Below are 13,576 nucleotides of genomic sequence, written 5' to 3'. Positions count from 1 at the left end.
TAGGTCCAATTCCATTGTCTGTTAGATCAATTTCTGATGTAAATGCTCATAAATTCTTTCATTCAAAATAGTATATATTTTAGGGTTAATTGCTACCAACATGGGTAGTCCACAGCCTGTGTGTTACATTTTGAGAGAATGAGTAATTTTCCACATTTGTCAAACACTTCTTGAGTTCTATACAACATTGTGATGACTCTGATATTATTTTAAAAGAATGTCTGTTCTTTATTGAAGACTTAAAGGAATTTAGAAGTCAGTATAGTGGTACCTCTGAACCTCCCTTCCTCCCAGGTTTTTAAAGCACTGAGCTCCTGATTTGGTTTGCTTTTCATTTTTCAAAGTGAAGACAATCATAATGCTACTTCCCTTTCCCCCTCAATCTCTTGTGGCACTGCTTCATCTTCTGTTAGTTCAAACTAAGTTAGTAGTGATTCTGTTCTTCAGTTCTTCTTGTGCTTCTCTTTCCTTAGTTATTTGTTCAAATGTGATAGTCATGTTTACATTGTGAGTAAATAGAACTTTATTTCTTCTTTCCAAGTTTCAGGTCCATTTGCCTTATGAAACTTTTCTGTGTCTCATAGATTTCAAGGTCAATTGCAGTCTTTTTGCTTGTTCTTTTCTGTATTAATCAGGGCTTTTTTTCTTCAGACTTGCTTTTTAGGGTTTTTAGTTTGAATAAAACCACTGCATTTTCATTTGATTAATTTTTCATATTTTCTGCTCAGTCCAGAGGTTTCATTTTTTTCCCCTCTTTTCCTACTTCTTGTGTTACTTTTCCATTTTTTTTTTTATTGTAGCTTGTATTTCTGTTGCTCCTCTGTTAATCATCCTTTTTCCATTTTGGGCTTTAATTAAAAATGGATTTCCAGTTGTAGTATATGAAATAGATTTAAACATCTGGATTTATCCAGTACCATGCTTCTCCTTGTTTCAGCAGATGACTTCTTCTTTGTCTAGTCTCCTTTTAGACTCCTGTTTTCTTTTTTTTCTCTTTTCTCTGTTGTCAGGCTGAATTTTTTATTTTCTGGGCCATGATTTTTCCGTTTGTCCTTGTCCTCATCTGCAGTTTCTTCTCACCCTCTTGGAAAGTGTGCTTCACTTTGTCATATTCTTCTTCAGCTTGAGTCTTTCGCTTTTCCTGTCTTTGTTTCCTCGTCCTTCAGTTCTTTTCTTAATTCTGTATCTAGATGTTCAAAATTGGTTTTTCTAGATGTATGATTTGACAGGAACCACTGGTCGAGCAGTGAATCATCTCCTTCCTCTGATGGTCATTTAATTCATGGATTATGTTGTTAATTTGCTCAATTTTTTCTTTTTACTAATTCACCTTTTTCTTTTTATAAAAGCACATCCTCTTCATTTCTGCATGTTCATTCCTGTTTTCTTTAATTCTTTGTCTTAGTTTATCCATTTCAGCAAATATGTCTTTAAACCTCCCTGTCACCTTTCAGACTATGCCTTTTTGATTTTAGAAGATATCTCTTATTATAAGAGGCAAACATTTCTTTTGTGAATTATTCATAGTTGCTTTTTATGGTTTTGGCTTATGAAGCTTTGTATATTTTTATACCATCCAGTTCACAGTCCGTCACTGAGGGAGTCAGGGTAGGAACCTCAGAAACAGTATTTGCTGACTTACTGCCCTCTAGCTCCCTCGTCATTTTCTTCCTGCCTTACATGCAATAAACTGAGATAAACAAAGCATTAATGTGACTCTCAAATTCTCCTATCTAAATTTGTTCTGATGACAGAGATTGTAGAGCAATAGCAAAATAGCTGTGATTGATAGTCTTTATCTTGTATGTGTCTTTTTTTTTTTGCCTGTTTTTCCTTATTACATTATTTCTCCATTTCACCTTCGATTACAAAAACGACGATTTAAGGAAACAGTTTCCTTTGATCTGATCATCCTACATATGCTTCTTCCCTATTTTTCTGTCAGTGAGTACTGTTTTATTGCTGAAGAAATGAGTCTGTTGAAAAGACAAAGTCAGATGTATGTGAGAGAATAAAGAGATAATGTGGAAATTTAAGGTTAGGTGAGTTTTATTTTTGTTTTCAGGTATTATGAAATCATTTTTTTAATGTAGTTTATGTGTTTTAGAACTGTGAATGATAGTCACGTTGCATGGCCTTGTGTTTTTAATATGACACATGACTATTAAATTTTGAAATTTTGGCTTATATTGAAAATTGTTATCCTCTACCCTGGAATAAAACGTTGTTTTAAGAAATTATTAGAGAGTTGCATTCAGTAATACAACTTACTATGGAATGTTATTGCTGGTGGGACTTCTCAAGGAATAAACCTAGAAAGAATCTTCTCCGTTTCTCTCAGAAGTCATCCCTTATTGATGGAGAGGCTCCTTCTGAAACACATAGTATGGATGCAATGTAGGTTTTCATCTTCATGGACACTATTAACCAATTGTGCTTTCAATATTAATATGTTTAATCTTACTGTTCAGTTATTGATTCTTTCCCCTTTTGTTTGTTCAGGGAAACAAACTTGTAGCTCAGACTGGCCTAGAATTTGCCAACATTTTGCTTTCCCTTCATATATCCTGAATTATAGGAGTATCTTTTATATTTTCTTTCCCTTTGCCTTTTTTTACATGGTAGAGACATTGGTCCTTACGATAGATAGATTTATAATATTTTCTCTATGTTACCATTTATCTTTATTAGGGTATTTACCAAGTGAAAAGTTTTTTTGAAGTTTTTATCAATTTTTCCCCATTGTTTTACCTTGGCAAGCATTTTTTTTAGTTTCAATTATTTTGTCTCCTCTCTCTTTCCCCTGTTTTTCCTCCCTCGCCCGCCCACATCTTGGTGTTGTTTCTAGACTGTTGTCAGATACAAATACTGGATGGTTGTCAAATAGAAATGACTTCTTTTTCCAGCTTTGCTTACTTCATTCTTAAATTATCCACTATTTCCTGAGTTCCTATGCATAGTGCTTCAGAATTTTTGATCATTTTTATTTGTTTGTATTTATTCATGTCTTATTTCTGTTCTGTGACATTCTTTGTCATTAAACTTTTCATGTTAGAGTTTCCATTATTCATGATTCAGTGTTTCTTGTTTACTTTCCTATAACAGAAAGTTTTGTTTATTGTTTGCAGGATTCTTCATGATATTTCTGTTTGGACTTAAAATTATATTTTTTCTCATTTACATTTTTATTTTTTCCTGGGCCTGCTGTTATATAAATAATAAGCAAATCTAAATATAAGTAAATATCTTGGGGTAGCACCTTCTTTTAGTCAGAATTCCTTTTATCAGGTCTGTTTCTCCCTTTATTTAGAATCTCTTTTTACTAGGTCTGCCTATCCCTTTAGTTAGAATCCCTATTATCAGGTCTGTCTATCCCTTTAGTTAAAATCCCTTTAACCAGTTCTATCTTATCCCTTTTGTAAAACTGGTGCTGCTTTCTTCACAGCACCCTATACCTGCCATTTTTTTTTTGTCCCATTATGTTCCCTTACTTTATCTTGCATATTGTTTCTTTTGGGATTTATTATTCCATGTCTTAGTTTTACTCTTGGCATTGATTACAGATATTTTTATTACACTTTTAAAATTTTTGATCTGAATAGATTTTTGGAGAGGTGACATTTTTTTTTAAATAAAGACTTTAGTGTAGGTTATAACAGGAAGAGGAGAGCTTTTTCAGCATTGTTTTTTTTTTTTTATGCAGAATTTCTGGACCTCTGAGGTTTCTTGATTTGTTTTTCACATTTTAAAAACAGCTGCAAAAATGGCTTTTAAATAACATAACCAGATCTGGTCACTATTACTGTGATTACCTGCAGTGATGCCTTCTTAGATGACTGATTTAAGTCAAATGTCAGAGCCTTCCTACAGTGTGAGAAGGCTTTTATTTTAAATACCCATCTTGCAATATAGCTTTCAAATTTTTAAAATAATTCTTTGAAAGTTTCATATATGTATACAGGGTATTTTGATCCTCTTTTCCAACTCCTACCAGAGCCCAATCTCCTTGAGTCCAAAACTAGAATGTCCCAAATATACATGCATGTGAGCCGATCCACTGGAACATAGTCAACCTGTCAAGGGATGCACCACCAAAGAAAACCTGATTTTCCCTTCTCCAGCAACCAGTAGCTGCCAGTAGTTCCTGTGTAGCTTTTGTGTACTGACAGAGGTTTTGAGGCTACAGTCTACATTTCTCCTGCCAACCCACAAAAACAAAGTCTACAAATGGAAGTCTGAGCCTTTCCTTTTAGCTGAGAGATTCTTGCATGCATTCCTTGTCCAGTTTCCTATTGGCTCTGTGTACCATTATTATTTTCTCTAGGTGCGTATTAATTTTACAAAAAATAAAACATAAAGTGATTGGGGGAAGCCAGGAAATCTGATAAAGCCTTCAGGTATTGAAGTTTTGGAAATAATTTGATTAATGTATGTAAATAATTTAGATAATAAAAATAGTATACCAGAATGTCAAGGAATAAAATCTCAAATAGAAATTTGGAAAGCATGATGTCTCTTTTGGGGTTATACTTTTCTTACATTTATTGTATGTGTGTGGGGGGTATGTGTATGTTTGCGCAGGCATGGGTGTACATGTCATAGAGCTAGTGGAGGTGACAGAATATATACCACAAAGGAGTTGACATTTCATGGAAAGTGCTGTTACCCACTGATGATTCTGTGTAGCCCTCTTCCAAGATTTTCGTGAAAAGAACTTTAAAACATAAAATGCGTTCTGTTGCCAATTAAAAATACTTTAGAATTTTTCCTAAAATCGTAGTTTTCCTAGCTGTGAATTAGTGCTATTTTTGTTTTACAAATAGCTAATTCAAGGAAACCAAAATTACTTATTATGAGCTTGTGTGTTGCTTTTTGAACTTAGAGTAATATAAAGATTATTATATTATTAAATTTAGTTCATAGGTTTTAGTCAACCAGGTATTATATCTTTGTAGATATAATACCACATGTGGGATAAATATCACTATAAATCTTTTTCTCAAGACACTACTTGAAAGGAACATTTATATTTCTGCTATTATGTGTAATTTTTTCTTAGTTACGTCAGTTCATGTTCCTAATATAATCTAATCTGTCACCATGATCTTGGAATGAGTAAACAGGAAAATAATGGAAGAATGATAAGTAAAATATATTCCATATGTGATTGGTATCCTTAATATAACTGAAAGTTATCCTTAATGATTTTGTAGTATCATAAGCTTATGTTTGTAATAATGTCAAATTAAAACCAGTATTTTATCTTTTCTCAATAGGGAGTTCTGGGAAGTTGTTCATTCATTTACAAATGAACAGAAAAGACTCTTCTTGCAGTTTACAACGGGCACAGACAGAGCACCTGTTGGAGGACTGGGAAAATTGAAGATGATTATAGCCAAAAATGGCCCAGATTCAGAACGGTAATTACTGACCTACAGCACCATTCCTACTGTAAACCCTTTTACCTCATGCTGCACACATTTGAGCAGAGGCAACATTTAGCCTCTTTGTTCTCTTCTTATATTTCATAGAAATATCCAAGTCAACAAAGATTAGTGGAGGGAATATTCTGCCTTTACTACTCAATTAATATAGACATACTTAAAAAGTAATTGTGAAGTTACGTGAGTTCCGAGTTTGTCAGATTTGTATGAATTATCCTTCCCTTTGTTTTACAATTTAATAAGAAAGCCGTTTTATATAACAATCTCTAGAATTCTTATACTGAAATATAGACAGTTGTCTGTTCTCAAAAGTTTATTATAGAATCCTGAACTACATGATTTTGACACTTGATTGTATCCTTTCCTCATTAAATGCTTCACTATTATGGTAGGGCTGGACAATATAGCCGTAGAAGTATGTTGACTTTGGTATACACTGACAGATTTCATTATTGTCTATTCATTATTTGATGCATTATGGCTCTAATTTTAATGAATTTATATTTGCCATCTAGTCATTTTCATTGTCGTTTGCCAACTGTATTTCTAATGAACATTAAAGAGCACAGACTCTGAAATCTTTAATACTAGGCTTGAATAATTTTTAATTTTAGCTTAAGTTATTTACTGATTTCTACTTTCAGTAGGTGTAGTGATACCTTGGTATGTTTGTAGTGTGAATATTGAAGTGAACCACAAAGCTGAACTTTGTAAAAGCATGATGTAGAGTGGAACCTCGCCTTTATATTAGTGTCATTTCACTGGATGCAGACCTGCTCGTCTGCTTCTCGTAACCAACCATCTTAACTGCATAAGCATCTGATAGGAGCAGTTAGCACTGAGCATATATCTTATGACTTATGATTCCTGTTTTTCTCTTTCTACTTAGGTTACCTACATCTCATACTTGCTTTAATGTCCTTTTACTTCCGGAATATTCAAGCAAAGAAAAACTTAAAGAGAGATTGTTGAAGGCCATCACATATGCCAAAGGATTTGGCATGCTGTAAACAAAACGAAAGAAAAAAGAAAGCGAAAAATGTTACAAAACTTAGTAAATATAATAAGAGGGATAATTTGGTGGTGATAGTGTCCCAGTACAGAAAGGCTGTAAGATAGTGAACCACAGTAGTCATCGATGTCTGTGCCTCCCTTCTTCATTGGGGACATTGTGGGCTGGAACAGCAAATTTCAGCTACATATATGAACAAATCCTTTATTATTGTTATAATTATTTTTTTGCGTGAAAGTGTTACATATTCTTTCACTTGTATGTACAGAGAGGTTTTTCTGAATATTTATTTTAAGGGTGAAATCACTTTCGCTTGTGTTTATTACTGCTTGAGGTTGAGCCTTTTTGAGTATTTAAAATATATATACCAACCAAACTACTCTCGCAAGGAAACATTGCCACCATTTGTAGACCATATGTAATCTTCAAGTATGTGGGTTTTTTGTTTTGTTTTGTTTTTTAGTTTTTTTGTTTTGTTTTGTTTTGTCCCTGTGTCTAACTCAAATCAGGACCTTCTTCTTTTTACCCCCTCCTATCAGTTTGCTTTTGAAACTTGAAGTCTTGGAAACAGTGTGGTGCAAGTACTGCTGTTCTAGCCCCCAAAGAGTTTTCTGTACAACACGTGAGAACCAATAAAGATGGAAGGGAGAACTTGGAATGTTTGAACCACAACCCTCAGAACTTGACTTTAGTAACAGCACAGCAAATTAAACAACTCATGCCACAGTGTGTTGTCTTCATGTGCCTGCAGTGAACAGTTCCAGTAGCCAGTCCTCTTAATATGTGAAAGGACAGGGTTTTTTTTTGTTTGTTTTTGTTTTGTTCTTGTTTTAAGTTACTGGGGAAAGTGCATTTGGCCAAATGATAGGGTAGTCAAGCCTATTGCAACAAAATTAGCAAGTTTGTTGTATAAACAAGCATGTAAAAGTGCACTTAAAATGAATCTTTATTATTACCTAGATTTTAAATAGACAATCCAAAGTCTCCCCTTCTGTTGCCATCATCTTGTTTAATCAGCTATTTTCCAAGGCACTCGATCAGTGTTGCAGCATAACAGAAAGGATGGCTACTGTGCCTTGTGTTCCTTAGTCACACAGTAAGCAGGCCTGCAAATGAATGGAACTATTACTCCTGAGAATTACATTGTATGTCCCCCAAATTAAATTTTACTTCAAAAGTGTTAAATATTTCATGTGCTATAGAAAAGTACAAATAGGCTTAAATTATTGGATATTTAATGTAGCTTCCCATTCGTAGTCTTCTATGTCTGTGATGTTAATTTCTTTTGTTGCATAATGAAATAAAAGAATTATGTATTTTTAACTAAGGAGAGGCATACTGGTATATCATTTTACTACAAGCTACAGCTAATTTGTTGAGCTTGTGCCTTGATTATTTTAACAGTTAGTACAAAATCAACCTTATATTTTAAAATTAGCAGAGGAAAATGTAGCTTTCAAATCATTGAAAGTGGGGAAAGGATGTCTTTCAGGATTTTTTTCATTCTTGTAGTAATTGAAACAGAAGTATTATTTACTGTAATGCTAAATAAAGCAGTGGCTTAAAAAAACAAACTACACCTTAATGGGGAAGAAAAAAGAACACAGTGCTTTCCAATTGTGATATTTTAATGTGGGTTTATCCTGGGCTAGTCTTTAGAACACTGTTGTGGTATGTATGCTACCTTGACAATAGGACCCCTAAATGTAACTCTAGTCATCTTAAAGGGTCTCTGATCCACTTTGCTTCTTATGTATTATGAAATTGCTAAGAAGACAAATTAAGTGGGTACATTTTATAAAATAAATTTGTGAAGAAATTTGTGTTCTTCAGTTCTCAAGTTTTATTATCACTACAGTATTGAAGTAGTTGTGATACTATACTTGTGTGAAAGTTTCAAGTGATAATATAGATTATCAGACAAATGTAACATCAATATATTTAATAGAAAGTGGGAAAAAAACCTAAAAGAATTTAAGAGGATAGAATAAACTCATTTGCTTCTTAATTAGTTTTTCTCAGCATGTTACCATGTTATTATGGCTACCTTTTCCTTATTGCTTTCTTAGACTGGCAAGGAACAGTATCTTACGAGTAAAAAAAAAAATACCTTGTAGTGTTGTCAAATGTTTCAAAGTTATAGCGTAAAAGCACAGCCTGCAGCAAAACTTTTCTGGGGACTTGGCAGCTGCAGCAAATTAATTGTCTGATTGTATATATTGTGGTCTATAGTTAATTGTGTGATCAAGTCCAGTTACAGTTACCTTAGCTTTATTTGGATATACATCCTTGTATAGGAAGGTGTATGTCAGAAGAGACCTATAAATGAGGCTCCGGAGAACACGTTCATGGTAATCATGTGGCACATGCTTCTGACTAGGCAGCATCACTGTTTCTATAAGGTGGCCATGCTGAAACTTAAACCTGACTTCAGGAATTTTTTCTCAAGAATTCACATAACCTACTGGAGAAAGAAGTGTTTTTCTGAGGCTACTCTGTATCTTTACCCTTCCTACTCTTCCCAGGGCCATCAGAGTAAAATAATAATAATAATAATAGCCACTGTCACTTGTTGCTTCTCTTATCTTTTCTCCTTTTATTCCATGTCAGGACTATAAAACAATCCCTGGTATTTGTTGGGGAAGGTGTTTAGATAGAGCCCTCCCCTTTTTTTTCTTTCTACATTCAATCAGTAAATTGACTTTGCTAACAGATATAAGAAGTTTTAGTTACATGTATGTACCACATTTCACTTAGTGAAGGCTCTTAATCCAGTAATATTTCACTGAAAGTGTACTTTGAATGTACTTAACAACAATACTAGTAATCTCCTATTTTCCATATGGAGAACTCTTGTTTTTAATCCTTGATATCACTGCAGCGTTGGGCTACTACTTCCTGAACAGCTCATTTTTCCACCCCAACTCATCTACACTGTGTGTGAATACTCTTCTGATTGTACCTATAAGTACTTGTCTAAACTTTTTGGTCAACCTCAGTAATTCCCCAAAATTCTTCTCTAGCAGCTTATCTTATCAGACCTCTATTTCCAAGATGTCTTCATGGTATCTCAAAGTCAGTACAGTACCTATAAAAACAAAATTTTTACTCTTGTATTTCCTAACCATTATTTTTTGCTTGTAGGGACTGATGAAATGGCTTAGTGGGCAAAGTTTTCCACACAAAATTTGATGACCTGAATAGTCTCCTCAGACCTCACATACACATGGAAGGAAAGAGGAACTCCATAGCATGATCCTGACCTTTTCACATGTGCTATGACTTTTGCTGCCCCTCGCCTAGTTTATTGTATGTATAAGAATAATACATTACATTTATTATGTCTCACCTTTAATGCAGTTACTGACATCTCTCATCCCTAAAGTTGTTGCAGCCTTGTCTCTCAAACCTATTCTGTTCAGTTTTACTTTATTTCAGGCCCTAATACCTTGGTGCAGGTTATCTTCCCCAACTCTTAATTAGTTCTAATTCTTTTCATTCTCCTAAAGCAGTTTTTCTTGTTTAATGTAATAACTTCTCCTTTGGATAAGTCTTGCCCCATACAGAGGGATTTCTGTGTAATTTCCTAGTGCAGACTGTTCACCAACACCCTTCTACATCCCTACTTAGCTTTGTTACTTAGACTTTGTACAACTCACATATTCTTCGAGTTGAATATTCAAAGTATCATGTTCATAAAGACTTCTGTTCCCACACTATGCCTGCATACCCATGGTACACAGCCTGGTGGATCACATTTACTGGAACAGTTAAGATTTTCAGAAGTGACTGCTATTCTCTTATGGGTTAGCTTTGATTTTTGAACCTTTCTATTTTTCTTTTTTAACATTTTTTTGTCTTGCGTGGAGTCTAAATAAAAAGTCACAGTGGAAATTGGCCTGTATTGACCTTTCTGTCTTTTAGGCAGTAGGTACAGAAGAGACAGAAGGATCTATCTATAGAAAGATCAGTAGGTGGTTATGTTGAAACTTAAACCTGTTTTCAGAAAGAAGTGTTTTTCTGAGGCTGCTGTTTGTGATGTTCCTTTAGTTGCTTGTTTTAAGACTATCTTTACCCTATCTACCCTTCCCAGGACCACCAGAGTACAATAATACTAATAACAACTTTCACTTGCTGCTTCTCTTCTCTCCTCATATTCTGTTGGTCACCATAGAAAATATATCTATTCTGGACTCACTGAATCATATTAGACTATGAAAAAAGAAGTCAGAGAGTTGGAAAGCATTTGATTGTTTGAAAGCAAGAATTTTTGTGACTGTCTACTTTCTACCTTCTGTTGTACTCTGGCAATCAGTAACCACCTTATTTATGCCGTCCACAAACTTCCCTTTATTCCAGCGCTGATGGCAGCTGGCACCTTAAGTCATTATTGCTATTACTTGTCCCTCAGATTTTCACAGAGGAATCCTCCAGATGCTGTTCTGTGTAAATGGGAGTCATATTTAACATTTTCTTATACTTTGTAAGTCAAATTCCTATAAATTCTGGTGAGAACTTTCAGTGACTGCTAAGTACCTGTGCACATGCTCCTTCATATCACAAAATTAGTCAGTCACTATAACTTGAGAGATTATACACCTTACCAAAAGTCCTATAGCCAGGAAAAAGAATGAGTAATGTATGGTCATCCATATGACACCTAATAATTGTCATCTTCCCCTTGCCAAAAAAAGGCATCAAATTAAGTTTCTTAGGCTGATATGCATAGGACCTAGGATCATTATTCTAATTATTTTTCATTCTTCAGAAATGTATAGATAATGATGTGGAAGGTGTATAGAAAATAGTACAGAGGGGTTGAGATTGTCATTCAAATGACTCCAGAGTTTAGTTTTGATTCTGTCATTCCCTTGACTTGGATTTTACCCAATCCTACCTTATTGTGTGGGTTTAATGAAATTACCATACAGATGCTAGATAACATCTTGGAAGACATCCTGAGAGGATTTCTCCCAACAGTTGCTTGTTAACTAAAAGAAAATCATCAAGAGATTGGAATTGTCTGTAATAAAGATTTATTTTGGAAGAGTTGACCTTATCTCATCTACCTTTAAAGGGAAGAGATTTGCTTTCACTCAACTTTGAGATACAATTCACATAATATAAATTCACCCCCTTAAAAAGTGTAAAATTTGTGGTTATATTATATTCACAGAGTTGTGAAGTTGTCATTATATATAATTCCAGAGCATTTTCATCACTGTAAAAAGTTTTCTGTACCCATTAGGTGTGACCGCCTGTTCTTAACACCCAGCCCCTGGCAACTAATCATCTACATATGCCTATAAATTTGTCTATTTTGGACATTTCATGTTAATGGAGTCATATGATATGTGGCCTTTTTTGTCTATTCCCCAACCACCCCTAAAGATATGAGTTCAAAGTACATCTTGTAGCATGTATCGGTACTGTTTTTTTTTTTTTTTTTTTTTTTTTTTTGGCCGAATATTGTCATTGTGTTGATATAATGTATTTTTTTGCTTGTCTATTTGGTTGTGGATATTGTATTGTTTCTGCGTTTTGCATATTATGAATACTACAACTATGAACACTGTGTACAAGTTAAGTTTTCATTTCTCTTATGTCCTGTAAGCATCTTATGATTTTAGTTCTTAAATTTAGATCTTTGATCCATTTTGCATGTGGTGCATTGTAGGGATCCAGTTTCATTCTTTAATATGTGAATATCAAGTAGAACAAATAATTGTTACATAGACTAATTATCTCTTCATGAATAGGCTTGACATCCTTGTGACAAACAAAACAAATTCCCTGACACACACACACACACACACACACACGCACACACACACACAAGTGAATGTAAAAATGGACTCCTTGACTTTAATCCATTGTTCTATGTGTTCTTAAGCCAGTACCACATTGTCTTAACTGTAACTCTGTAGTAGGTTTTGAATTTAGGATGTGTGCATTCACCAATTTTGTTCTACTTCAAGATCATTTTACCTATTCTGGGTCCCTTGCATCTCACATGGATTTTAGGATCGATTTGTTAATTTCTGCGTAACAAGCACCTGTGATTTTGATAGTTTTTGTGTTGATTCAATACATCAGATTGAAGTATGTTGGTATTTTAACAGTATTAAATTTTCTAATCCATAAACATGGAGTGTCTTTCCATTTATTTAGGTCTGTAATTTCTTTCAATGCTATTTTATAGATTTTAGTGTATACATCTTGAATTTATTACATTAAATGTTTTTCAAAGGTATTCTTGATGCTATTACAAACAGTTGTTTTATTTTGGATTATTCGTTGCTAGCATCTAGAAAGGTTTGAATTTTGTGTATTGACCTTGTAAACTACAACTATTCTTAGCTGATTCTGTTTTTTTTTTTTTCTGTATACAAGATTGTGCATCTGTCAATAGAAATACTTTTGCTTCCTTTCAAATCTGGATTCCTTTTATTTGATTTTCCTGCCTAAGTGCCCTGGCTAGCATGTCCAGTATAATAATAAATAGAAGTGGCAAGAGTGGACATCTTTTTCTTGTTGCTGATTTTATGGGGAAAATATTAGGTCTTTCACCATTAAATATGATGTTAGCTGTGGGTTTTTCATAGATGCTGCAAGTTGAGGAAACTTCATCTATTCCTACTTTATTGAGTGTTTTTTATCAAAAAAATTACTGAATTTTGTCAAATGCTTCTGTATCTATTAAGGTCATGTAGTTTTTGTCCTTTATTCTCTTGATATGTTGTATTACATTGATGGATTTTTTGTATATTGAACAAACCTTGCATTCCTGGAGTAACCCCACTTGTCTATGCTACATAAACCATTTTCTATGCTGCTGGATTTGGTTTGCTAGTATTTTGTTTAGCACATTTGCATCTATATTCATAATAATATTGGTGTGTAGTTTTTCCTACCTTTTTATGGTTTTGCTATCAGGGTAATACTGTTCTCAAAATATGCCAGGAACTTTCTAACTGCTCATAAACAGAATAAGGTGTGTTTGAAATAATATACTTTGAAACTTAATCTGTGATCTTTAGATATTGGGTGACACAAGAGTGATAAATGATTCTTGCAAGGATTCCAAGGTAAGACATGCCAGAAGTAGCTTTTGGCTGCT

General features: G+C 33.9%; 1 protein-coding gene across 3 annotated transcripts in view; it reads left to right on the top strand.

Moving 5' to 3' along the window:
* Positions 1-13,296, top strand: part of Ube3a (ubiquitin protein ligase E3A) — an 85,193-nt gene extending 71,897 nt beyond the window's left edge. For all 3 annotated transcript variants that reach the window (XM_038313633.1, XM_038313630.1, XM_038313632.1), the window contains 2 exons: positions 5,277-5,420; positions 6,334-13,296. In XM_038313633.1, the coding sequence (XP_038169561.1) occupies positions 5,277-5,420; positions 6,334-6,454 (265 nt within the window). In that variant the 3' untranslated portion in view covers positions 6,455-13,296. The remainder of the gene's footprint in view (positions 1-5,276; positions 5,421-6,333) is intronic.
* Positions 13,297-13,576: the final 280 nt, after the last annotated feature.

This window comes from Arvicola amphibius, chromosome 12 (assembly GCF_903992535.2).
Source record: "Arvicola amphibius chromosome 12, mArvAmp1.2, whole genome shotgun sequence".
In the NCBI taxonomy this organism is placed as follows: domain Eukaryota; kingdom Metazoa; phylum Chordata; class Mammalia; order Rodentia; family Cricetidae; genus Arvicola; species Arvicola amphibius.
The sequence above is the reverse complement of the archived record's forward strand: the minus strand, read 5'-3'. Positions and strand labels throughout refer to the sequence as shown.